Consider the following 24,245-nt stretch of genomic DNA (forward strand, 5'->3'; position numbering starts at 1 on the left):
AAAAAGGGCCCTAAAGGGTATGTTGTCGTGGTAAGGGTCCTGGTGGTTTGGTGATGATGGAATTTTTGCAGAGGCGGAAAGGTCCCATTAATAAAAAGCGTCAATCGCAGAGGTCAAGGTGGGGCAGGCACGGCCGGCTGCCCGCTTTCTGCAACTTTTTGGGTGCTGTTGCCGCTTTGGCTAGGCTTTTGCGCTGAGAGCGGGGCACACCGGGCTGTGGACCCCTAGATTCACTGCGAGCCAGTGGGAGAGAAGGGACGGAATGTATGGCTGATGAGTCACTTTGCCTACAACGAGCACGAAACCATGCTAATTCGATGGTTTCTATTACCAACTGCCTTGTCCGCGTCCTAATTTTTGGCTGACGCATCGCCACTCTGACTCTTCATTACTGCAGCTCATAGCTAGACCCATTGAGGTTCCTGGTGAATCATTCTGGCGCCCAGCCCGTGCTGCGGCCAACCCCGGACACTACCCCAATCTGCTTTACCGTTTGAATCACCCTAATGGCCCATCATCATGATGGCTTGGGCTTTCTCCCCAGGAGCAGGAATTGCGGTCCCTAGCCCCTGCATGCTATGTATGCTAAACCAGACTTATCTGGGTTCTCTAACGACGCTTCACCTTACTTCTCTCATGCTTCGTCACAAATTCCTCCAAATCGACGTGTATCCGCAATCCCTTGGAGGTCATCGTGTTGAAGACAGACCTGAGCTCGAACTCATCCATGACGTTGATGAGCGTTGTGTATGCCTCGAGGGCCAGATCCTTCGACCATGGACAATGTCGCAGCCCGCGGAAGAAGACTTCCTTAGCCTTGTGCCGGAACTGTTTCCTTGCATAGCTGAACTTGATGTAGCATCGCCAGAATTCTGGGTTTGACCTGCATACCGGGGTATCTAGAGCTCGCTCAAACGCCGCCTGGGTGGAGTGTACGTTTCCCTTCAGCAGCTCGTAGCGAATCGCAAACATGCGGCTCCCAATGCAATCGTTGGCATCGGTAAGTGTGACCTTCCGAAGAATGTCCCGGACAGGATCATCGATGCCGAAAGTCGTCGAGGCCCATGCGAAGAGAGTGAGGAAAATGGTGTTGCGTGGGAACAAGTCGATGCAATGAGCGAGCTGATCTCTCAAGTACGCTCGCCGGAATGGCCTGATGTATGTTAGTCTGGAAACTCTTGGTTGAAACTTGGTGAGCTTACCCTCGACTGGCGTGATGGTATAAAAGTCTTGCAGCAGCCTGCAAGAGCCTTTCGTGGGCTTGAGACTTCGCTTGGCCCTGTGCACACAGTTCAGAAGAGATGGTCCACAGTCTTTCCATCGCCATGGATATGCTTCCTTGGGCCTCAGACGTGGGTTCGCTACCCTCTTGCGATGTGAGATATACCAGCAATGCAAGGCATTCTGCACTCAAAATAGCTCCATCCGGCTGCCTGAGAGAGAGTTGGTGCTCGAGGTCGTCCAGCAAAGTCTGACGAGCCTTCAAGAGTTGCGATGGAGACGGAGCTGCCAATCCCGGGGCATTCCTCAAGGACTGGTCAACTGAGGCACAGAGACGCAGTATGGCCTGATTCTTGTTCCCTTCGTCAAGTTCCATCCATGCCCACGTCTTGAAAAGCAACAACCCGCTGGTGGAGCTGGCAGGCTGAGATATGCGCGTTAGTGATACGGAAAATTTTTGTGGACCGCAGCGAGTACTTACTGAGACCGAACTAGTAGCTGATGAGACAACCTGACGGCCAACTTCCAAGTTACTAGTTCCAACCTCGGCCAGCGCATAAGCGTTGTAGAGGGCCAGGTTTGACGGGTCTTTCTTGATGAGAGCTTTAGCGCGCTTTTTGACATTGCCGGGTTCGTTGGCGACATCCACGGCCAATGAATACTCTGCCAAATCCTTCAAGCCGACCGATATTACGAGTTGTCGAAGACAATTCGCAACCCAAGACAAGTCTACCGGTCCATCGAGAGACTTGGCAGTGCAAGGCCAGCCACTGAGAAAGGAGAACCAATTCCGTCTAGCAAAGAGTAGATCGGAAGACACAGCAAGGCGCAGCCCGTCTTGCTCGAAAGCCGGTATACTCTTGGTCTCGTCCATAACATCAGGTTCGTTCGGCTTGCGAAGGACGTCGGCCTCGAAAACGCTTAGACTGCCAACAACAAAGGAGTCATTCTCTGCGCTTTGAATCCATGGGCTTGAGCGAAACACCGGGGGCAGACAGCAGAATATGAGAAGGCCATCCACCAATTGCTTCCAAACACGGGAAACTATTGCGGATGGGATAACAAAGAGAAGCTCTTCGATGTCTGAATACATGACAACTCGGTATGGATCGTCCTCGAGAACATCATCCGTAGCTCGGCCTGGACTCCTGGAGCTTATTGCCCGGAGACGTTCTGTCGCACCCCAAGACTTGTATACATCTCTGGATTGCACCACAGTGTCGTCGTCTCGTTGCTGTTCTGGAGAATCCACCGAACCATTAGTCTGGACGTAGTGACTCCAGCCGGATGCGTTGTGCTCTCCTAGCCTTGGTGCTTCATCTTCCCAGAAGTCTCTAAAAGAACTCAGTATTTCAGATTCTGACAGGGCATCATGCGTGGAAGGTCGTTGCAAGTTGAGTTCGAGAAGCGCTTGCCACGCTGCGACTGCCGATTCACGATAGCCAGCGTCGTATATGAACCTGGTGATTCGCAAAAAGATGTATATCATCTGCTCGTAACGGGCAGCCTCTGTATCGGTATTTGCGCTATACACTGGTCCTGGGGAAGCCGAAACGGATGACTGTTGGGCGACGGCTCGCAGGCGTTCAATATACAGCTTCTTGATTTCGCTGTACTCAAACGTCTTCAAGTCCGTGACTTTGTGGTCGATCCTGGCCTTCCAAAGACAGAAACTCACTTCGTGCTTCTTTGCCACGTCCGACCAACGGCTGTCAAGCTTCGATGAGGACCAGACCTTGGCACCCTCAAGCATCAGACCAAGGAGAAGCCGTTCTTCGTCTTCTGGTCTTTTGACTTGGGCAAGTGCAGACTCGTACATTGATATCTTGATCTCTGCAAAACTGTGTATCTCGCCCTTTGTTACTTCGCGGTCTAGACTTTCGCCAGCTTTGAGGAGAACGTCCTGATGGGCGATAAGTTCGAGCCATCCTGCGATGTCATCAGGATGTTCCTTGACCCGACGAGACAGGTGAATTGAACGTTGCTTGAGGGGCTCGTCTGCTTCCGGAGTCAAGTCGCCCTCCTGGTCGGTTTCAAAGTCGATGTCGCTATCAGAGAACTCATGGGCCTTGGCCTTGCCCTCGATTGATCTGTAAGAGGGTTTGTCATCCCCGTCGGATTCTGGCTCTTCAGTGCGGCATCGTTTGGACGACTTGCTGAGTGGTACGAAGTCCTCTTCGGCTTCCTCTTGGCCTTCATTTCGTGGGCGTATGCGTCTTGTTTTCACCCTATGAACCCTCGCCTGGAATAGAGCTCTGTCTCGCAAAGTAGAGCTGCCCTCGCCCGGCATCCGAATGCTGAATTCTTCTCTGGGGCCATCTCTGTGAATAATGAGGTAGCCATCGGAACCGAGGACTTTCCCACGCCCGTCACGACGATACGTGGGCACCTTGCCGCGGTCGTTGCCGCCAAATCTCCTGATGAGGGGGTCACCTTTTGTGTCTATGACGAAGACGCCGTTTCCAGCCCTTTCTTCCAGAGTCGTGGCAACGTTGGGTCTTTTAGCAACAACAAGAGACCGTTCCTGACTGCGGCTGCGACTGCGTTTGCGATCACGGTGGCGGTGTTCCGATCGATGCTCTGATCGGTGATCTGACCTATGCCTCCGGTGGTCGTCTCGGTGCCTGGACTCATGCCGGGATTTCTTTTCCTTAGCTACCTCACCAGCACCATCCTTCCGGCTGTGTGTGACTTCACTAGACGAGGATTTGGCCAACGGCACAGGATCGGGTGCCTTGGGCTTGAAGGTTGAGAACTTCGGCACCGTCAACTTCTTATCCCCGGTGTCTGACATGTCGCCAGTCTGCGGCTCACCGGGTCATAATTAGGGTGCGCACAGTCAGATGTGCGGAACCGTAACGGCCGCTTGAACTGGCTGACAGGCCTGCAGAATGATTCCGCGCGAAGAGTGAGTGCCGCTTGTGGCGCAAAGACTATTGCCGCGATGAGATGACGTTGGCTGAGGGCGTCGACGCGTCGAGGGTTGGCGACTCGGAACGGTGACCGAAACGGAGGATTGACAGCGACGGGCGAATCAAAGCTCGAATTCGTGCTGATGATGTCCCTCAAGGTGCACACGGGATGCTTAGGTAAGGGCGCCTCAAGACGGTAGTAGTAATGGTGGTGGTGGTACGGAGACATTCCGTTCTAGAGTTGCACCGTTGCACCCAAGAAGGTTTCCAGGCACGTGTCTGCAACGGGTTACAGTGGCGCCCTCCACGCCTCACTTCCTCCAGTTCCCAGATAATTAATTGGGGCGTTCAGCTAGCGACATCTGGGGTTGGAAAACAAGACATGGCCGGGCCCAGGATGCTGGTTTTTGTCTGGGTCTGGATCTCAAGGCTGCTGTGTTTGTATCCAATTATTTGGAAACGAGGCCAAAACACGCTGATCGGTAGGTTGGTTCAAGAATAGCCGTCGCGATGCTACCGCAATTGAGGCATGTCGAGTGACGCCTGTCAATAAGTGGCTTGGTGAGCTAGACATAAAGTGGTGTGCTGTCGTGCACCGGCGGCCTTGATGTTGGACTTTGAGTTGGAATTAGCTGCATTCGAAGGGGATGGTCGGCTTTCTGCGTCGACACTGGACCTCGGAACGTTCCAGAGGGAAGAGCGACGTCTAACGGTGCGGATTGCCGTCCTGCAGCCACCCTTTACTCGTGACGGGTGCTGCGCAGGGAACTGGGCGCGGGATTGGCCTGTGATTGGCTGCTGATGGCGTGCGGCGTGGTGGAATTCTGCGGGACAGGTCGGCTTTCCACTGCTTCCTTCAGTGCGAGGTAGGGATTCAGTAATCTCAGGGTCCTCGATCTGACCGTTTCGGCGGAAAGTGCGCTAAACTCGGGGCCAATAACCGCCATCCAGTGGCATCCAGAGGCATCCACCAAAGGGTCACCCGGTGCAATGACCTCACGGCCAAGCCTTTCTACACCCTTTAGTGCTTCCTTTTCCACCGCCATTGCAACAAATAATTTACAGCACTGTCTGCCAGGGTGGATCACGCCCTCTATACTTACCGCGCGTGCCCGGTGCACAGCCCGTTGCCCGCCGTCTCGGTGGTGCTAGGGGGAGGGGGGGCCTGAGGAAAGTGGACGGGGTCAAGACCGTCTCGAACCAAGTTGTCGCGTTTTGTTTCGCTTCCAACTTATTTTGAAGAGCCGATCGTTCGTTGCGGCGACGGGTCTTGAGGGTTTTGATCTTTTCCATTCTTTTCTTCCTCCCCCCCTCCATCTGCCTGTCCTTCATCTCGATCCCTTTTCCTCCTGGCCGAACTCGAGGTGCCATCTGATGGATAAGTAAACCTGCCAAGGAACTGCCATGTCTCGCCCGCGATAGTCATCCGCCTACCTTGCTTCGTCGCATCTGACTCCGAACCCCTCGACGTGATCAGCCTCTTGTCGCCTCCCCCAGCCAACTCATATCCTGTCGTGTCTGCTTCTTACCGTCTTTGGAGTAACCTCGAACCATTCCACGTTGGGTTCACGTGCAGCTTTACCTTAACCTGCCGCCAACCTTGTCTATTCGGTTGATCGCCCGACTTGTCAAAGACGCCCAAGTCCAGACCTTCGCCTCCAACTACCCCTGACCGCCCTCCAATAAGTGTCTAGTTCGCCGACCTTACCTCGACGACCTCGATCGTGTCCTGTGCTTTCGAGTTTATCCCATCTCGAGGCGACGAGCCTTGTGTGCTTTCTGCTTCGACTTCTGCACCCAATCTTTGGACGATTAGGAGAGCGAACCCAATCACGCAGCACTCGAAACAGACCCGAGAACTTTAACGGCTCGAGCCGCCTTGCATCTCTACAACAACTTCCACCATGGCCGACTTACCAGATGACGGCGCGCTGTCAGTGCCTCCGTCACCGACGAACACGAGAAGACCGAGATTTGACCGGACAGGCTCGCTCGGCGAGCCGGACGAGCGCTCACCATTACTCTTGAACTCGAGATCTCGGATTCGGCGACACCAAGCTGCTACTCCCGAGAGCCCCAAACACCTGACTCCGGGCCTGTCGAGGAATCACAGCACGGCCGGTAAGTGTCTTGCTCGCTTCACATGCTTTGCGTGTACCAAGAAAACATGACAGCTGATCCATGTCCTTGCTATCCAGGAAGCATCCGGAGTTTGCACCACAGTCGCAACCCGTCATTCGGCGCTCGCTTATCGCACGCCTTCTCCGACTTCCCAGAATCTATGTCCGAGTCGAAACGATCAATTCTGCCCGACGAACGAGTATGGTACGATCAGTTTACGTCTACCGATTGGGTTCACGATAACATCGTCGATGCCCACCGAGCCAAGGCCCTCAAAATGCGCAAGGACTTCTGGGGAAGGATATACGCCATCTTCGATGCTTCGCAGGGCTGGATTCTTAGCGCCGTGTGTGGTGTAGCCGTTGCTCTCGTCGCGTACGTAGTCAACTTGTCCGAGGCTACCGTATTCGATTACAAATATGGCTACTGCACACGGGGCTGGTACATCAGCGAGAGGGTACGTTCCTTCACCTCGGAGATAAGTCCGAAGATGCTAATAGCCATTAGAATTGTTGTCCAAAAGGACCTTGCGACGATTGGGAGACTTGGTCGGAGTCTTTGAGATTCTGGCCTTTTGGAGATGTGGGAACCGAGTTTACAATCTACCTCATTGGCGTCGTTGGCTTGGCCTGCGTTGCTTGCGCCATGACGTTGACGACCAAAACCGTGGTGCCCTCGGCGTATCGTATGACGACCTTCGACGAGAACCTCGCTGCGGAACTTGCCCCTTACGCCGATGAACCTACAAGCGACGAGAGCCCGACGCCTCCAGAGCCTGTTGAGCCGGTGACGACGACATCAGAACCCGCGGAAAACGTACCGCCACCGATGATTTACTACTCAGCTGCTGGCAGTGGTGTGGCTGAAGTCCGCGTCATCCTCAGCGGTTTCGTGTTGCACGGGTTTCTCGGTCTGAAGACGTTGGGTATTAAGTCAGCTGCTCTCATTCTCAGTGTTGCTTCTGGTCTCAGTCTTGGAAAAGAGGGTCCTTACGTTCATATTGCAACGTGTGTCGGCAACATTGCCTGTCGCTTGTTCGCGAAGTACGATCAAAATGACGCCAAAAGGCGCGAGGTCCTATCCGCAGCTGCAGCCGCCGGTGTCGCCGTCGCTTTCGGCGCTCCGCTGGGAGGTGTTCTTTTCGGACTCGAGGAGGTCTCGTACTTCTTCCCTGCAAAGACGCTTTTCCGCACATTCTTCTGCTGCATTGTCGCAGCCTTGTCGCTCAAGTTTCTCAACCCCTACGGCACCCACAAGATCGTCATGTTCCAGGTCAAGTATACAACCGACTGGCATTACTTTGAAATCGTGTTCTTCATCGTCATCGGAATCCTTGGCGGCGCTGCTGGAGCTCTGTTCATCAAGGCCTCGAAGCACTGGGCCAAGACCTTCCGTCGGATCGACGTCATCAAGAAATACCCCATGTTCGAGGTTGCCTTGGTCGCCGTAGTGACCGGAATCATGAGTTACTGGAACGTTCACACCAAGCAGCCGGTCGCTAAGCTGATGCTCAACCTTGCGGCGCCATGCCACGACGGATCTGATCGCGAAGATTACGGACTGTGCCCAACGACGGCTGAAGGCATTCCTCCTGTGCTTTCAGGCCTTTTCTCCGCCTTTTTGATCAAGGGGTTCTTGACGATCATCACATTTGGAATTGTGCGTAATACACCTGGGTATGGTCGGGAAGACACTAATTTCTTTGCAGAAAGTTCCAGCCGGAATCTACGTGCCGTCCATGGTCGTTGGCGGTCTCATGGGAAGAATCGTCGGTCACGTCGTTCAGTATATCGTCCTGATGTACCCCACCTTTGGGCTCTGGACTCGATGTGCCGCATCACCAACAGGATCATGCATTCAGCCCGGTGTCTATGGGCTAATTGCTGCCGGATCCACCATGTGCGGTGTCACTCGGTTGTCGGTAACACTTGCAGTCATTCTCTTTGAGCTGACGGGAAGCTTGGATTATGTCTTGCCGTTCTCCTTGGCTATCCTCGTGGCCAAATGGACTGCTGACGCCATTGAGCCAAACAGCATCTACGTGAGTACAATCTGGCGTTTCTGCAAACTGAGTGTTCAATCTAATATGAGTAGGACCTCCTGACGAACATGAACTCCTACCCCTTCCTCGACAATAAGCACAAGCCAATTTTCACTTCCGACCTGGCAGACATCGTCCCTCGTGTCCGCCGGGAACGAATCATTGACGTCAGCGCTTCTCCAGTGATATCCGCCGTCAGTCTGCGTAAGAAGCTTCAAACTCTGCACAGGGCAGGTGAGCTTGACGGAGGTCTTCCTATCATTCGAGACGGTATTCTTGTTGGGCTCATCCCAGCACCCGACCTCGAGTTCGCCCTGGACAGTCTTGACGACGAGGCTTCAAGCATGTGTTTGATGGCCCATATTCCCACCATCGAAGACTCTGACGATGAAGAGACGGAGAGAGACAAGACAGATTTTACTCCGTACATTGACCCAGTGAGTCCTTTGATCTGCTTCGTCTGGCTGTGGCTAACAAGGAAGCAGGCTCCCGTAGCATTGGATATCAGATCCCCAATGGACCTTGTATATGAATGTTTCGTCAAGCTTGGTCTCCGCTTCATTTGCGTGCTCAAGAACGGGCGCTACGCCGGCATGGTAAGTTGTCAAAGCTTTTGGCTTAGCACGATAATATCTAACTGACTGTGTTAGGTTCACAAGAAGAGCTTCGTGAAGTACATGCGAGAGCTCGAAGAAAAGGAGCACTAGTTTGGCGCTCTCACGATGTGTTTCTTTCTCATTACAGACCGATACCACATGCCGACTGAGATTGTTCGGCAAACATCTGACGCATCAGAAAGACTGCGTAGCATCAAGCATGTTTTTGGCAGACAGCCCATTCAGCATCTACGGCATGGCGTTTAATTCTTTCCATCTTTTCAGACGTTTTCATCATTTGTTCCTGAGTGTAATCCAGAAGTGGCAGAATTTCTCACGCCAGATTGCATAGCATTTTTTGTATTGTCCGACAACCCAGGTTATAAGGGAGAGGCTAGATTATCGTTCTTCGTCTCGCATGGTGGTTCTGACCGAAGCAGACTGGTCATGTGCAATAAAAGAGTTACAACATGAGCATGAGATGTCGTCGCAGTGATGGCTAAAGGAAGAGAATGCTGACCCGGCGACCACAGGTGTCGGCCTCCGGCGGCGTGCGGCGTTCCGGGTGGGCCCTCCGCCGGCGGCAGTGCGGCGTGAATTTGACCCAATCTAGAAAGCAAGCCGCAATGTTCGAATGCATGCAGCCAGGTTGGCTTTCCTAAATGCCGATGGCGAATCTATTATTCACTATTATTCAATGACCGGCAAAGCCATTCCCGGCCCGGTTTCCGGTCCCGGCATCGGCCCTCTCGATCCGCAGGGGCGACCAGTGGATATCTCTAGGTCGCGGCGTCGCGCTAGTCCCCAGGTGCTCCCCTGGCTAGGTGGATAGGTTCCCACCAGATGCTTATCATTGTCGGCGGGAAACGCTGTTATCGCCTGATACGCGCGGCGGGGGCGCGCGGAGAGACACCGAGAGCGCGCACGTCGGATCTGTGATAGATGCGGTAATATTATAGGCACGTTGTGGTTGATGTTGCGGTGTGGCTTCTGGCGCTGCAATCCTGGAGGCTGCGAACTGCAATATGCAAATCAGAAGCAGGCTGGCGGCTCGAGGCGGCAGAGACGGGAGCGGCACAGCTAGTTGGTGGCGAGGGGAAGCCAATTGGAGCCGCGACCGATCGATGCCATCCGAGATGCCGAAACCTGCCATTAAACAACAGCTTGAGCACAGCCGGTCTATTAGAACAGATGAAGCTATTACATATTACGACGTTTACGCTACGCCCGAGCTTCCTGCAGCAGGAAGCTGGCTGCATATTGTGTCAGAGGCAGGTACCCTGATACACGGCCGCCCGCTACAGGCAGCCGGCGTAAAGGGCGTGATTTTACCCCTCCAAGGTCCCCCCGCCGCGGCGTCTTTGGAGCGTGTGTGAGGTCACTGCGACCTTCATTCCCCCAGCTTTCGCCCCGCAATTTCTCATTGGGCACGTAATCTTGGCTTTGGCCAACCGCCCCTCCAACTGGCCGCCTGTCCGTCCCCCCTCCCCTTCCCTGCCATATCGCCGAGCTAACGCAGCTGCTGCAGCTTTCGCTCCTTGTTCCGGCATGGTGGGAAACCAAGCACCGCGCCGGTGTGTGCGTCTGAACGCCTCGAGTCAACACCAGGACCCAGGGGACCAAAGCTCAAACCAGGCCGATGGCAATACACCACCACCTCTCTCCACCAAACGGCCTGACGAGACAACGCCGGGGGACCTGATAAGCCGTGGCCACCCGCCATCTATAAACAGCCCCTCCCCCGCGCACCAGCTTCGTGTCTCATTGTGTTACTCTCTCTCCCTTTTGCATCTTCACCATTGGCCAATTGACTGCACGTCGAAGGATAGATACGCCTCCGATATCGCACAGCTTCACCCCCACGAACACCGCAGGAAGAAAGCAGCGTCATAGAAAGGAGCGACAAGCAGGCCAGACACCACATAAGAGAAAGAAGACCATCGCCATGGCCTTCATGAGAGCCTCAGCGGCCCTGCGCCCCGTCATGCGCACGGCGGCCAGGACACCCCTATCCCGCCGCACCCTCTGCGCCTCCGCCCCGCGCATGGCTGCCTCCCTCTTCGCCGGCGAGCCCTCCGCCCCGGCCGTCAAGACCGAGATCCCGGGCCCTCAGTCCAAGAAGCAAATCGCGGACCTGCACGAGGTCTTTGACACCCGCAGCTTGAACATGCTCACGGATTACAAGAAAAGCAAGGGCAACTACATTGTTGATGCCGACGGCAACGTCCTGCTGGATGTGTAAGTACTTTCCCACGTTTCCCCCTTTAGTCAACGATCCTAACATGCACACCACAGCTACGCCCAAATCGCCTCCATCCCCCTTGGCTACAACAACCCGGCCCTCGCCAAGGTAGCTGAGACCCCCGAAATGATAAACGCAATCATCAACCGTCCCGCCCTCGGCAACTTCCCCCCGGAGGACTGGGCCGAGGTCCTCCGCACCGGCATCCTCAAGGTCGCCCCCAAGGGCCTCGACCAAGTCTTTACTGCCATGGCCGGCTCCGACGCGAACGAGACCGCCTACAAGGCCGCCTTCATGTGGCGCCGCCAGCAGGAGCGCGGTGGCTACGACGTCGACTTCACCCCCGAGGAGACCGCCTCCGCCATGAACAACCAGGCCCCGGGCGCCTCGCAGCTGTCCATCCTCTCCTTCAAGACGGGCTTCCACGGCCGCCTCTTCGGCTCCCTCTCCACGACCCGCTCCAAGCCCATCCACAAGCTCGACATCCCCGCCTTCGACTGGCCCCAGGCCACCTTCCCCCAGCTCAAGTACCCGCTTGAGGAGCACGCCGAGGAGAACGCCGCCGCCGAGCAGGCCGCCCTCGACGAGGTCGAGCACCTTATCAAGACCTACCACGTGCCCCCGGCCGCTGTCATCGTCGAGCCCATCCAGTCCGAGGGCGGCGATAACCACGCCTCCCCGGCCTTCTTCCGCGGCCTGCGCGAGGTCACCAAGAAGCACAATGTCCTCCTCATCGTCGACGAGGTCCAGACCGGCGTCGGCGCCACCGGCAAGTTCTGGGCTCACGAGCACTGGGACCTCCCCACGCCTCCGGACATGGTCACCTTCTCCAAGAAGGCCCAGACCGCCGGCTACTACTTTGGCAACCCCGAGCTGCGCCCTAACAAGCCCTACCGCCAGTTCAACACCTGGATGGGCGACCCGGCCCGCGCTATCCTCTTCCGCGAGATCGTCAACGAGGTCGAGCGCCTCGGCCTCGTCGAGCACACGGCCCGCGTCGGCGACTACCTGTTCGGCAAGCTCGAGGCCCTCGGCAAGAAGTACCCCGGCCAGTTCGCCAACCTGCGCGGCAAGGGACAGGGCACCTTCATCGCCTTCGACAACCCGCGCCGCGACGAGTTCCTCAAGAAGGCCAAGGGTCTGGGCATCAACATTGGTGGTTCCGGAGAGAGCGCTGTCCGCCTGAGGCCGATGCTCATCTTCCAGGAGCACCACGCTGATATCTTCATCGAGGCCTTGGAGAAGATTGTCAAGTCTTGGTAATGACAGAGAGCGGTCATATTGGGATAATTTTTTCTTTTTGATGCATCTCATATAGGAGCTTATTGGCCCGGTCCTGGCCGGTTATTCTGGTTTTTATCTAGCGTTTTTATGAATTGTCTCCAAAAAAGATTGAGAGACGTAGACAGTTGGCTTGAGGCAATACCAATCATGATATTTTATGGCTCTATGAACTCTGCTCTCAGTTGTCAATGTACCTTGCCACCGCCTATCGTACACGTTGATGTTTGTCCCAAATCCCCCAAACCAGATAAACCTCCTCTAGCCTCCGTATCCTGGAGTAAAAGCAGTTGGCCAACAACGCCTTCCAAATATCATACATGTGCCTCCTCACATGAGCGGCCTTGCGCCCATTGCAGGTGGTGTGGTGGTTGCTGCCGCAGCTAGCTGTGCGGGCTGGGTAGGCAATGTCAACCTCGTTTTCAGCCGTGCTTCAGACGAGTACTTGGGTAGAATGTACCGTCACCGCCTCTTTGGCCTGTTGATATGTCCATTGGTGATGGGCGGAACCTCAAGTTTCTATCTCGCCAGTCCTTCCTGTGTCAAATGCCCAATATGTGGTATGGCTCGTTCTTTCTCCGATTCTGAAAGTTGCTCGCGCTCGGGGTATGGATCTTGGCGCATCTCGTCAGACCGGCCGCGGGGAGTCTCGCTTGGCGTGGACCGACCTGACAGTGTCCTAGGTTGGTCGACTCTATAGGTATAAGTGCCCTGCCAATGTCAGAACCTACCAGCCAAGTGGCAGCTGCCTACTCACCGGTAACTCTGGTACGCCCTTTTCCGTTGACCTAGGTCGCCCGCGTTTCTTCCTTGGTGGCTCGCCAATTGTCTCCGAGGTAGGGCCTGGTGATAAACTGTAGGCTGAGCTCTCTGCCGGGGTGCTGGGACTTTCCCCAGCTGAATTGCGAGGTGCAGGTGCTGGAGCCAGGGGCGTGAAATGTTGGGGAAGCATCGCTCTAAGTTGCCTCGCCTTGTCTGCCCGCGAAGGCCTTCCTCTCTTACGAGGCGGAGGCGGCGCTGCGGGCGGCTGGATTGGGCTCGGATAACCGTTGGACGCCGTGCCACTCTCCGGGCCAGCATTCATCTGTCTCGGCTGTATATTTGGCAGTGGAGTTTGCTGCAGTTGCGTGGGCGCTGGTAAGAGAGATCGTACAGACATCGGATTCGCGTAAGCAGACGGTCCTTGTGAAGCAGAAGCCAGTGGCGGCAGCTGTGCAGGAGGTTCCATCGGAGAAACTACTGCCAGACGTTTGGATGGCTTGTCGAGGAGATCACCGACAGGCTTGCGCTTCAGATCTGGTATTCTCATGGGCCCTTGGAACATCTGTTCGGTGACTTGTATGCACTGCTCCATCGTACGGCCTGGACAAGTCTGTCAGTATACACAGACCGGGGTTCACGACTGTTGAGACACTCATACCAGGAGGCAGCTGCATTTTGAGCCAGTTCGGCTCGGTTTTGTGTAATTTCAGAAAGTCAACGAGATGGCCCAGGTCTAAGTTGCTGGTCTTGATGACTTCTGCGAGGATCAACCTCTGTGGAACTGCGCGTCAGCATACGTATGATAGAGGCGAACAACACGCTAACCTTTTCTTCTTCTGAAAAAGGGTAGGCCATCGTGAACAGGCTAGCTACTGCCGGGGCAAGTGTCACGAAAGCAAAAGATGGTGAGGAACACGGATCTTGGGACCGGCATTGGCGGCGTGGGGTTGTAGCAAACGAACGTCTCGGCGCTGGCAAGGATGGATCTGTCCGTGAGGAGTTGCAAAGAGCCAAGGTGGTCGTTCAAATGAAGGTGGGATGCTAATAAGGTGTGGAAGCTAGAGCGAGTGTAACGGACGGAGCCGGCGTCGTCAACTGAAGTTGCGCACAGCGAACAGGCAGATGCCAGGCAGACAAGCGCGGCCGAGGCGGCAAGAGGTCGTAGCAAAGGTCAAAAACAGCCGCCGTGGTGGGTGTCGCCTCGCTTTGCCGTTGGTAGAAGGCAGGTAACTGCACCTACAGACGACAACTGGAAAGAACGAACGTGCAGCTGGAGATAATGAAAGTCGTGAGATCTGCGCAAGCGCGCGTCTTTGACCAGAGGCCGCCGAAGAAAAGACCCCGTCCCACGATAACGTCGAGGGGAAGTTGGACGAGGCGCGAGATGGAGGGGGTAACACAGCCTGGACAGGCCTGGTCGGTAGAAGTGGAGGCTCGAATGTTTCGTTTGTTCCTGGAAAACCTGGGCCACTTTGCGACTATGAGCGCGGGAGGCCCTGCACGGCGCGCGGTCGGGGACTTGCTGGCGTGACCGGGGTTCAGTGGCAGGTCTGAGGCGTTTGTTTTTGGAAGTGGAAGACCTTGGGGGGAAGTTGGAACAAGCGAGACAAGTTTGCCGAGTGGTTAATTACGCGTTAGGCCTGTTCAGGAGACATTCCAGGACGTCGGTTCAGTCGAGGCCTGATACGGTATGTTGCGACGGCTGTTCGCAGCAAGGATGCGAATCCCGTCGTTCGATCGAGTCTTGTTCGAGAGGACTCGAGCAGAGGACGAGGCGGATGCTGTTTGTCTTAAGATCCGAAGCGACGGAGGAAGAGGCGAATTGGACCGTCGCAATTATCAGCAGGCCTCCCATGCCCTTAGTTCTCGTCGTGCTGAGTGAGATTCATGGAAGTAAGGGGAGTTCGGAGCTGGCGCAAATGGATAAACAGGTCACAACTCCAAAGGCACCCTTACACTCTCCCCTTGTTGGAGTAGTGCAAAGTTGCAACGTCCGAGCGAGGGTGGCTGGGAAATGCCCGCACCTCTTTCGACGAAGACGATGACTGCACGAGAATAGGTAGAGACAGTGCGGCGCACCAGAGCCTTGGGTGTCCTACAGTGAGGACGAGACGAACGAAAAAAGCGGTTGCAGGTCTGGCGTGACCGACTGACGTCGAGGGTGTGATTGCCGAAAATCAAGCGGGAATCTGAGGTGGCCAGGGAAGGCTTCCGGTAGGGGCGCGGAGAATCGCCGGTCGTTGTCTGCGTCTGCGACTATCTGTTTTTTTTTTCGATGGATGGATGCACTGCGGCACTGCCAAACTGGGCGCAAGTTTAATGTAATGTGCTCTGTCGGGATGTTGGTGGGTGGTGGTGGTGGGTTAGAGGATGGAAGGGAGGGAGGGATGATGGATGTTGGCACAAGCTGCCGTGGCGGCCAAGGCTAGATCAGGTCAACGACGAGCGATAGTTTGTGTGGTGTGTGTGCGAGGGCGTGGTGTGGGTGAGGATGGGAGTCGTAGTCATCCTCTCTCTCTCTGTCGTCCGTCCATGGATTGATATCAGCAGCATCCTCCAAGCCAGGTCCCGCCGTGATGCTGCCACTCCGCTCCCCGCCTCTGGCTTCCGGCGGCTGCTTCTTTTCTCGCTATGCCTCAAGATCGTCGTCGGCCGCCTTAAGCTTCTGGTCTGACCCGGCAGTGGCTTTGTCTTAGGCGCCCCTCGCGCCCGGCCTCTCTTTCCGTCGTCGGATTCTTGCTTTTTTCGCGGCAGCCGAATCGCCCTTTCCAAATTTTGTCGCGCATGTCTCACCAAGGCACCCAAAGAGGAAGCAGCTGTCTGGTTGGCCGACAGCCACACCGCGGGGCCTTTTTCTTCGTTCGCATTCGAGGTCGAGAATGGGGCTCAGATCAGAAGAAGCTCCAATGTCTGTGGTTGCTCCCACTTGCACCTCCTCAGCACCACAGTCACGCACCCTTTGAGAGGCATCACAAATGACTGCATAAGGTAGCTTCTCTCTGCCTATGCCTATGCAATCGACAGAGCGGGTATCCCTGTCTCCCGCCCGTCCTGCACACGCCGCTGGCTGCAGCAGAGTCCCATATGCTGAGCTGTTAGTGGCCGGTGTTGGGCTGAGAAGAGCTACGTGCAGCAGACTCTGTAAGGCAAGGGCAATGGAGAGAGTGCGGCCTGCAGCTGCAAATGCAGTGCTTGATACTGCCAGAGGGGGAGGGTTGCGTCAACTAGCCAATCCTATCGGGGAACATCTCCCGCCTGACTTGACTCTCTGCCACTTGCAGGACGTCATTGTCGTGGTGTCTGCCGAAGACATGACTTTTGTTTTCCTTCTCTGTCTCCAGCAAGCTTGGATATAGCATGTCAGCTTAAGAAACCCAGAGACTGATTCAGCACTAGCTGGCGAAGACGAGAAGTGACGGATTAAGTGAGTGAATTCCATTCCCTTCCTTCTGCTTGCTGGTCGGTGCGCTGGCAGCATGGAACTCGTATCGGCCGCCCTGGAGCGTGGCCTTCCCCCCACCATGCAACTCAAGTCAGCAACTGCCCCTCCCCCTTCCAACTCACTTTCTCCCCTCTCCGCTGTGGTGGCTGCTCCAGCGTTCCCATCTCCTCCCTCCCACCTCCGTTAGAGTTCACTGTCATCCCATCATTCCGCTTGGAATGCGCGCCTTTTTCTTCTCGCCCATCGCGGTCTCTTTGTCGACGGTGGAACAGAAAATGAAGAAACGTGATCGACAGACGACCGAATAAGGAAACAGGGGCCTTTTTAGTGCCCGCGCAATGCCATCGTCCGGAATGCCATTCAGCACCCTCATTGGCCGTCGCGCAGCCAAATCCAGCTCGCTGGTGACTGTCGGGGGAAACCACTGGATTCCCTCTTCTCCAATCACCGACCAACAACGGCACAAAAGAGCCAGCACAGGGCACGGGTTCGTCACATTTCCCGCAATTGACAGAGGGAGCCGCAGCCAAACACTGTGAGGCCGCGCTGCACCTGAGTGGACTGAATCCCCATGATTTCTGGGGGGGCGGCCCAAAACGTGACCGGGCGGAAAGGAAGCGATCGAAGCAATGAGGCTGAGAAGAATTAGGAAACCAGGCACACGCAACTCAAAACTGATGACTGTCGCGACGAACGACATCGAGTGCAAAGGGTCGGAAAATGATCTTGCTGCCCCAATTGCCGCGTTCGTCCACCGCCTCTTTATACTCTTGGACTTCCTCAGGCTGCTGGTCTTCTTCATCCGGCTTCAGCGACGTCTTTGCTGCACAATGAGTTGGCATCCTCCCACTGGGAGACCCACCCATGTACAACCCGTCCATGCCAATGGCGGAGCCATCTCCAGACGACACCAAACGGCACCGACCGCCCGTCACTAGCAGGGCATCGTTGCCCAACTCGGGTACGCCTACATGCCTGCTTCTCTCCATCTGACGGTACAGCACCTTGCCCAACACCGCTTTCGCCGGGAATTTGTCTTCTGCACCTCTGAGCTGTGCGTCATGCTGCTTCAAACTCCCCTTACCCTCCAGACCAGTGGACGGCTCGGGCTGGGCCATCGTGCAGGTGCGCGCCAAAGTAGCTCGATGCTTCGTTGCCGCCGTTGACGTTGCACTTGAATCTTTGCGCATCGGATGAACATGCGTCGTGGCATTCCTGGAGTGGAGCGATGGCCATCGGCAGTGGGCAACAGTTGCAGTCCTAACCAGATATGCCAATATCCTGCCACTCGTTTCAACAGGAACTGTGGCCCTCCCAGACACTCAAATGTGTGGGAATTATCCAAGGCTTCGAATTCATTTCGTGCGACAAAGCTCGAACTTCTCACTTGCTCCGGAACTAGGACTGCGGGATTGGCCTTCGGCTCAGAGCTATATTTCCTATTGTCCCTTGAAACCTTTTCTGGCCGAAACAACGCAGGTACGCGCAGTGAATACATCACGGGGAGGATAGGGAAATTCCAATGGAAAATCTGGTGAGGCTTGGAAAAGGCCATGTCCAGGGGTGTTCTCTTGGAAGAGCATGCAGGGCAGGTGGATGCGAAGTGTCGGTGAGAGAACCTGGAAACCATCTTCTTGCTCCAGATAAGCCCTGGTCCATGCTTAACTGTGACCATGTTTGACGAGGCAAGTAATTCGGGAATTCGCATCTGAATGAATTCCGCAACAAAGGCGGACGGGGTGCCAAATACCTCAATCAGCCTCATGGCGCTGTTCACGCCTCACATAGAAGGTATTCAGGCTCCGCCGTCGTTACACAACATTGCTGACCCGTTCGAATTAGATGACCAGCGATAGCAAATTCAAAACTTGAGGCCCCAAACGACAGAACACGGTGATCCGCCCCTGCGTGCAGCCTCTTGTCATCTCATGTCTTTGATCAAATGCGCTTACATTGCGTCAAATAGCATTGGGCAGAATGCGTGCTCTTTCTGTGGAGGCATCAGTGACGTGGGATCTCCAACTCGGACTTTTAAACTTCAAATAAGTTCAGGTGGGGTTATTACGCACGCGACAATTGGATGGATCTCGCGACAGTCATTCTGGGGAAGCTACGATCGGATTTTGAAAGAAGTCTAGGCCTCGGAACCCGGCCGCATCAATGTTCCGCGCCTGTCGTGTTCAGGTCCCGGTCCACTAGGTGTCGCGCCGCGGTCGGGTCGGGTGTGCTCCACCGAGATGAAGTCCAGTGTCGCTGTTGGTAGTAAGCTCGGCGCAGCGTGGATTCGCTCAAGGAACGGAAGTGGCTAGGTTTGGCCCAAGCGCGACAGGCTGAGTGGCTGCCGTCCAGGCTCAGTTGGAAGCCACTGTGAGATTATTCTCGCCTGTCGTCCCTTCCAAATCCTTTGCGACTTCGCCCTGGAAACATTGCTTCTCTCTCGGTTGCCGACAGCCCAGTGTTAGGTTTCTCTGGGTGGGTGATTTGTTGATTTTCAAAAATTTGCCATTGCCCAATCGCTGCTGGGTTTGCTGTCAATCCTCGTGCGACGACCAGCTTTTTGCGATGCGGGAAACCTTTGGCTCGGACTGCTAACCGCTCTCTCTCCTAACGCGCCGCCGCCTCGCAAGTCGTCCCCCATCTCCTCTTCCCATACCTTTCCAATCCTCTCCTGCTCCACCCCAACAAAACTGCTGCAGCTCTCACAAGCGCACCGGCCTACCGATTCGCAAATTCTTTCGCCTGTCGCGTCCGCGTCCTTTGACCCTTTGTCCCAATCCATTCCTCAGGACGACCCGATTCGCGACAATCTTCCGCCTCCCTCCTGTGCGCCCGCCCTGCCGAGGGCTTTCTCGATTGCTTGATGGAGGATGAAGCGCTGGCGACGATGAAGATGGAGGAAGTAAAAATCGAAGACGGTCTTGCGCCGAATGGGGTCAAGATGGAGCGAGAAACGAGCCGGGCATCATCGCACAACAAGAGCAACCACGGCTCCCGCGCCGTCAGCATGTCGCCTGGGGGCGAGAATACCAACGACGAGGGCGCCTCCACTCCTGGTACGAATAGCCGGCCGAAGCTTTCCCGCAAAGCCTCTCAGAAGCCTGTCAAGCGCGAAACCGTCCTGTTCAGCGATCTGCCCGATGTTCGAGAGGAAGCATGCAATACCTTTCAAGTCATTCCGGACTGTCTATATGGATCGAAGCACATGGGCTCAACCGATCACGATGCCTTGGACTGTGATTGCCGTTCCGAGTGGCGTAAGTCCCCCACGCCTCCCTTTCTGCCCGACGCGAGGCAATCGCGAGCGGCCCCTGACTAAAATTTGCATTGCAGAGGACGGGAAAAACTACTCATGTGGCGAGGACTCCGACTGCATCAACAGAGCGACGAGAATGGAGTGCGTTGTGGGCACTGGCAATTGCGGCGACGGGTGCCAGAATCAGAGATTTCAGCGCAAGCAGTACGCCAACGTTTCAGTCATCAAGACAGACAAGAAAGGATTCGGTCTCCGCGCCAATGTCGACATGCAAGCTAACGACTTCATTTTCGAGTACATTGGCGAAGTCATCAACGAGCCAACCTTTAGGCGGCGCATGTCGCAGTACGACGATGAGGGCATCAAGCATTTTTACTTCATGTCGCTTACCAAGCACGAATTCGTCGACGCCACGAAGAAGGGAAACCTGGGCCGTTTCTGCAACCACTCCTGCAATCCAAACTGCTACGTCGACAAATGGGTCGTCGGAGAAAAGCTACGCATGGGTATTTTCACCTCGCGCAAAATCAAGGCTGGCGAGGAGCTGGTATTCAACTACAACGTAGACCGCTACGGGGCCAACCCCCAACCCTGCTACTGTGGCGAGGTCAACTGCACGGGATTTATTGGTGGCAAGACTCAGACCGAGCGATCCACCAAGCTGCCCCTCGCGACTGTTGAAGCCCTCGGCATTGACGATGGAGACAGCTGGGACACTGCGGTCGCCAAGAAGCCCAGGAAGAAGAAGGTCGAAGAGGATGATGAGGAGTACGTTAACAGCGTACAGGCCAGAAGCCTCAATGAGGATGGCGCACGCAAGGTGATGGCGACCCTGATGCAGACGAAGGAGAAATGGATTGCAGTCAAACTGCTGCAGCGCATCCAGCAGTGCAGTGATGAGCGGGTCATCCACTGTGTCATGCGCATGCACGCCTACCAAATCCTCAAAACCACCCTCAACATGTTCATCGACGACCACAATGTCATTCTCCAGGTCTTGGATATTCTTGATAAATTTCCTCGATTGACCAGGAACAAGATAGAGGGCTCAAAGATTGAAGACACAATCACTAAGCTGGCTCAATCGGAAAACGAAGAGGTCAGCGTCAGGTCGAAGAAGCTGTTGGAAGAGTGGGCAAAGTTGGAGTTGGGGTACCGCATTGGGAAGCGAAAGTTTGACCCCAACGCCCCGACCACCAACTCCTTTCAGGAGAGGCGCAACGCAGAACGTGAAGAAGACACTACCGCCAAATCGACTCCCGACCCGTTCCAAAATGTCGAGATTCCGAAGGGTCCAAGAAACAGTATGCCACAGCGGAATCCACACCTAGCGAACGGCCCCCCACGACCCAGAAGACAACACTTCCCCAGCGGCCCTCTTCCGGCTGGATGGTTCACTGCAACCGACCCGGCAGGTAACACCTACTTCTATAGTAAGACCGGTGTAACAAGGTGGGAGAGGCCGACTAAGCCGGCTGATGCGCCAACCATAGCCAACAAGGCGCGAGAGGAGCAACAGAGGCTGAGGGACATCATCGACAAGGTGACGAAGGAACAAACTCCCAGGCCTTCGGCTTCTCAGACACCGCAGCGGGCAGAAACACCCGTGCAGGAGCCCAAGCCAGAAAAGTGGCGCTCTCTCAGTGTTGAGAAGCAGATGAAGATCTATGAGAATACGGTACGTCCATTTTCCCACGCGGCATGAATGCCTACTAACGTCCTTTAGTTATTCCCTCACATCAAGTACGTGATTGATAAGTACAAACACAAGCTTCCCAAGGAGGATCTCAAGCGATTCGGCAAGGATATTAGCAAGAAGCTGGTCTCATCGGACTACAAAAGAAACCACGTCCGTGATCCAACCCAGCCTTTGGATCAGAAGCAAGCCAGGAAGGTCAAGACCTACGTCAAGGATTTCTTGGACAGGGCTGTAGTGAAAATGAAGAACTACGAGAAGGAGAAGGCTGTCCGTCATGGGCCAAAGGATGCAGGCGTCAATGGTCCAGCAACGGACGTTGATGCCATGGTGGACATCGCCGATGAAGTTATGCTTTCTGACGACGAGGAGACTGCGTCGACGGGTAGCCCAGAGAGAAAGCGGAAGCGCGAGGATGAGGCGGCTGCTTCACCGAACCTGACGCCTTCGGATGGACCCTCAACGAAGCGCTTGAGGGAGGAAGATGTGGAGGACGGTGCGCCGCCTCCTCCACCGCCCCCGCCGCCCACAGAGCCGGCGCCGACCGATTCTCCAGAGTCTCTGACTGAAGAGCAACAAGCGCTTAGGGAGCAGGAGGAAGCTCTGATGAGGGAGAACGAGGAAGCTGAGCGAGAGGAAGCCACGAAAACTCAGGGGATCTTTGATGGGCCCCGAATCAACGGTGGCGTAATCGTGGCTGGAGAAGGAGAGCCCGCTGCAGCGACCAGGCAGGAGGTTCTCGGCCACTAGAACTGGGACGAGGACAGGACGTAAGGGGGAAAAGTTGCCAATTTGGCACCTTCATTTGGAAGGAGGGCCAGCCGAGAACGAGCGAAGAATAAGCGAGACTCGGCGCTGTACGTACAAGCAAGCATATTGCATTTTTCTTTTCGGAAAGGGATTCAGCAGACCCAGAGCACTCGGTTGCTGCCATTGTTATTTTCCATTTTCTATTTTGTTTTCGCCATGTGGATATTCAAAACGAGGAGCAGACGGTCACGCGGGCTTGCGGAAGCTATATCTGCGTATTCAGCATCAACACAACTTTTTCCCCTTGATCAGGCATGTACAGGTGGGAACACAGGCGGCATTCTAGCATGGGGTTTCTCGGCAGGCAGGCAGGCAGGGGGGCGGGTTTAAGGACGGCGGCGTTGCTTATTTCTCTCTCACGAGGGCCCTGAGGGGACCCTGAAAAGCATACCCACATTACCATACGTGGTCATGGCATAATGGCATATTGTTAAATTCTGAGAAATGATTTTTCTTGTCGTGCAAGCCCCAAGACGGAGGCTAATTGCACAAGTAACAAGCATGGTATCTGGCTTTTGAAATGCTGTGAAGCTCCTCCAAATTTGTTTGACTTTTCCCTTTCCTGAAGAACGCCGTGGTACCCATGCCTGATTAAAAACCGATCGAGAGTGTCTAATGCCCATGCCGTCGTGCTGTATGCCTCACGCAAATGATGCTCCAACCCAAGAAAACGAGATCCCGTAGACACGCATGCAAATCCCCTCACTCAAAGTCATCCTCGATATCCCCCACCTCGTCGTCGAAATCCGACTCCTCGTCGCTGCTACTCTCCTCCCCGCCCTTTCTCTTCTTCTTCTTCTGCGCCGGCAGCGCCTCGGGCGCCTCGCCGGTCCTCATGAACACAAAACTCCGCGCGGGCCGGTCCTCGCCCCTCCACGCGTTCCCGCTCGCCTCGCCGGTGCCCTTCTTCTCCCGCACGACGCCGAGAGTGCGCGCGTGCCTGTACCCCGGGTACGCGCGGGCGTGGAAGCGAAAGCTCTGCAGGGCCTGCAGGCCGGCGTGGCGGCCGAGGTCCTTGATGTTCCAGAGGGTGTAGGGGTGGCCCTCGAAGAGGGTGACGACGAGGGTGCCGCGGGGCGCGAGGGAGGGCAGGGCGGACTTGAAGAAGGCGACGAGGAGCTCCTGGTTGTAGCGGACCTGGCGGTTGACGTCGGTGGACTTGCCGCCGACGTGGGGGAAGTTGAAGATGATGCGCTTGTAGAGGCCGTGTTTCGTGGTCGTGGCGGTGCCGTGGTGGTTCTGGGAGGTGGTGCGCCGGGTGAAGGGTTTCATTGTGCGCGCGTCGATGTTGTAGAGGATCTTGTTGTTGTTGGGAGGCAGGGAGGGTTTGTCTTCGGCGTCTTCATCGTCTTCCTCCTCGTCTGCCGCTGGGGAGTCTTCGTTCGCATCTTCGTTTTCGTCGTCGTTTTCGCCGTCACCGCTGTCGCCCTCTGCCTTGGTTTTGGGTTTGCTCCCGGGGTTGGTGATTTGGGCAATATTCTCGTCGGCGTGCGGGTACTTCTCCAGCAGCTCCTTTTCGTTCTTCTCGAGGACGGTGGCCGTGACGTTGCGGCAGCCGTGATGCGTCGCCAGACTCGCGGCGAAGCTGAGGTCACCCTCGCCAATAAGGAGGATCGCGTCTTCGGGCGAGAAGGGGATGACGGGCTCTTGGTTCTGGTGGTACTGCTGCTGCGCCTTCTTCTTTGCGGGGTTGTCGTTGGCGGGCTGTTTAGACTTCTTGCTGTTCGAAGGAGGGCCGTTTGGTTTCCTCTTCTTGGCGGAGTCGACGAAGTGGTTTTTGTGCGTGATCTGGCTGGCGGTGCGCTTCTTCCCCATGGCTGTGATTGTCAATTGGGTGTCGCGGGGGTTGGGCGAGTGTGTATGTGCGA

At 55.5% G+C, this 24,245-nt stretch overlaps 6 protein-coding genes across 6 annotated transcripts; 3 read left to right on the plus strand and 3 right to left on the minus strand.

The window, feature by feature from the left end:
• Positions 1-609: 609 nt before the first annotated feature.
• CGCS363_v006710 (Protein NRDE2-like protein) lies at positions 610-4,015 on the minus strand (the record flags this gene model as incomplete). Its single annotated transcript, XM_036638559.1, has 3 exons — positions 610-1,153; positions 1,203-1,645; positions 1,703-4,015. 3 exons carry the CDS (start codon positions 4,013-4,015, stop codon positions 610-612), a joined length of 3,300 nt encoding a protein of 1,099 aa, XP_036495960.1.
• A 2,022-nt stretch (positions 4,016-6,037) lies between these two features.
• Clcn5 (H(+)/Cl(-) exchange transporter 5) lies at positions 6,038-9,002 on the plus strand (the record flags this gene model as incomplete). Its single annotated transcript, XM_036638560.1, has 7 exons — positions 6,038-6,254; positions 6,332-6,711; positions 6,762-7,913; positions 7,963-8,295; positions 8,349-8,732; positions 8,781-8,891; positions 8,946-9,002. 7 exons carry the CDS (start codon positions 6,038-6,040, stop codon positions 9,000-9,002), a joined length of 2,634 nt encoding a protein of 877 aa, XP_036495961.1.
• Positions 9,003-10,836: 1,834 nt separating this feature from the next.
• On the plus strand, positions 10,837-12,396 carry gatA-6 (4-aminobutyrate aminotransferase; the record flags this gene model as incomplete). Its single annotated transcript, XM_036638561.1, has 2 exons — positions 10,837-11,129; positions 11,187-12,396. 2 exons carry the CDS (start codon positions 10,837-10,839, stop codon positions 12,394-12,396), a joined length of 1,503 nt encoding a protein of 500 aa, XP_036495986.1.
• Positions 12,397-12,933: 537 nt separating this feature from the next.
• CGCS363_v006713 (uncharacterized protein) lies at positions 12,934-14,031 on the minus strand (the record flags this gene model as incomplete). Its single annotated transcript, XM_036638562.1, has 4 exons — positions 12,934-13,125; positions 13,172-13,776; positions 13,835-13,949; positions 14,002-14,031. The coding sequence occupies 4 exons, from the start codon at positions 14,029-14,031 to the stop codon at positions 12,934-12,936; spliced, it is 942 nt and encodes a 313-aa protein (XP_036495972.1).
• Positions 14,032-19,502: 5,471 nt separating this feature from the next.
• Positions 19,503-22,317, plus strand: SET2 (Histone-lysine N-methyltransferase, H3 lysine-36 specific; the record flags this gene model as incomplete). The annotated part of the gene is made up of 4 exons (XM_036638563.1): positions 19,503-19,872; positions 19,949-21,304; positions 21,365-21,549; positions 21,598-22,317. The coding sequence occupies 4 exons, from the start codon at positions 19,503-19,505 to the stop codon at positions 22,315-22,317; spliced, it is 2,631 nt and encodes an 876-aa protein (XP_036495978.1).
• A 762-nt stretch (positions 22,318-23,079) lies between these two features.
• On the minus strand, positions 23,080-24,192 carry bmt5 (25S rRNA (uridine-N(3))-methyltransferase; the record flags this gene model as incomplete). Its single annotated transcript, XM_036638564.1, has 1 exon — positions 23,080-24,192. One exon carries the CDS (start codon positions 24,190-24,192, stop codon positions 23,080-23,082), a length of 1,113 nt encoding a protein of 370 aa, XP_036495980.1.
• Positions 24,193-24,245: the final 53 nt, after the last annotated feature.

The sequence above is a fragment of the Colletotrichum siamense genome (genome assembly GCF_013390195.1).
Source record: "Colletotrichum siamense strain Cg363 chromosome Unknown KSG_Cg363_contig04, whole genome shotgun sequence".
Classification (NCBI taxonomy): Eukaryota; Fungi; Ascomycota; class Sordariomycetes; order Glomerellales; family Glomerellaceae; genus Colletotrichum; species Colletotrichum siamense.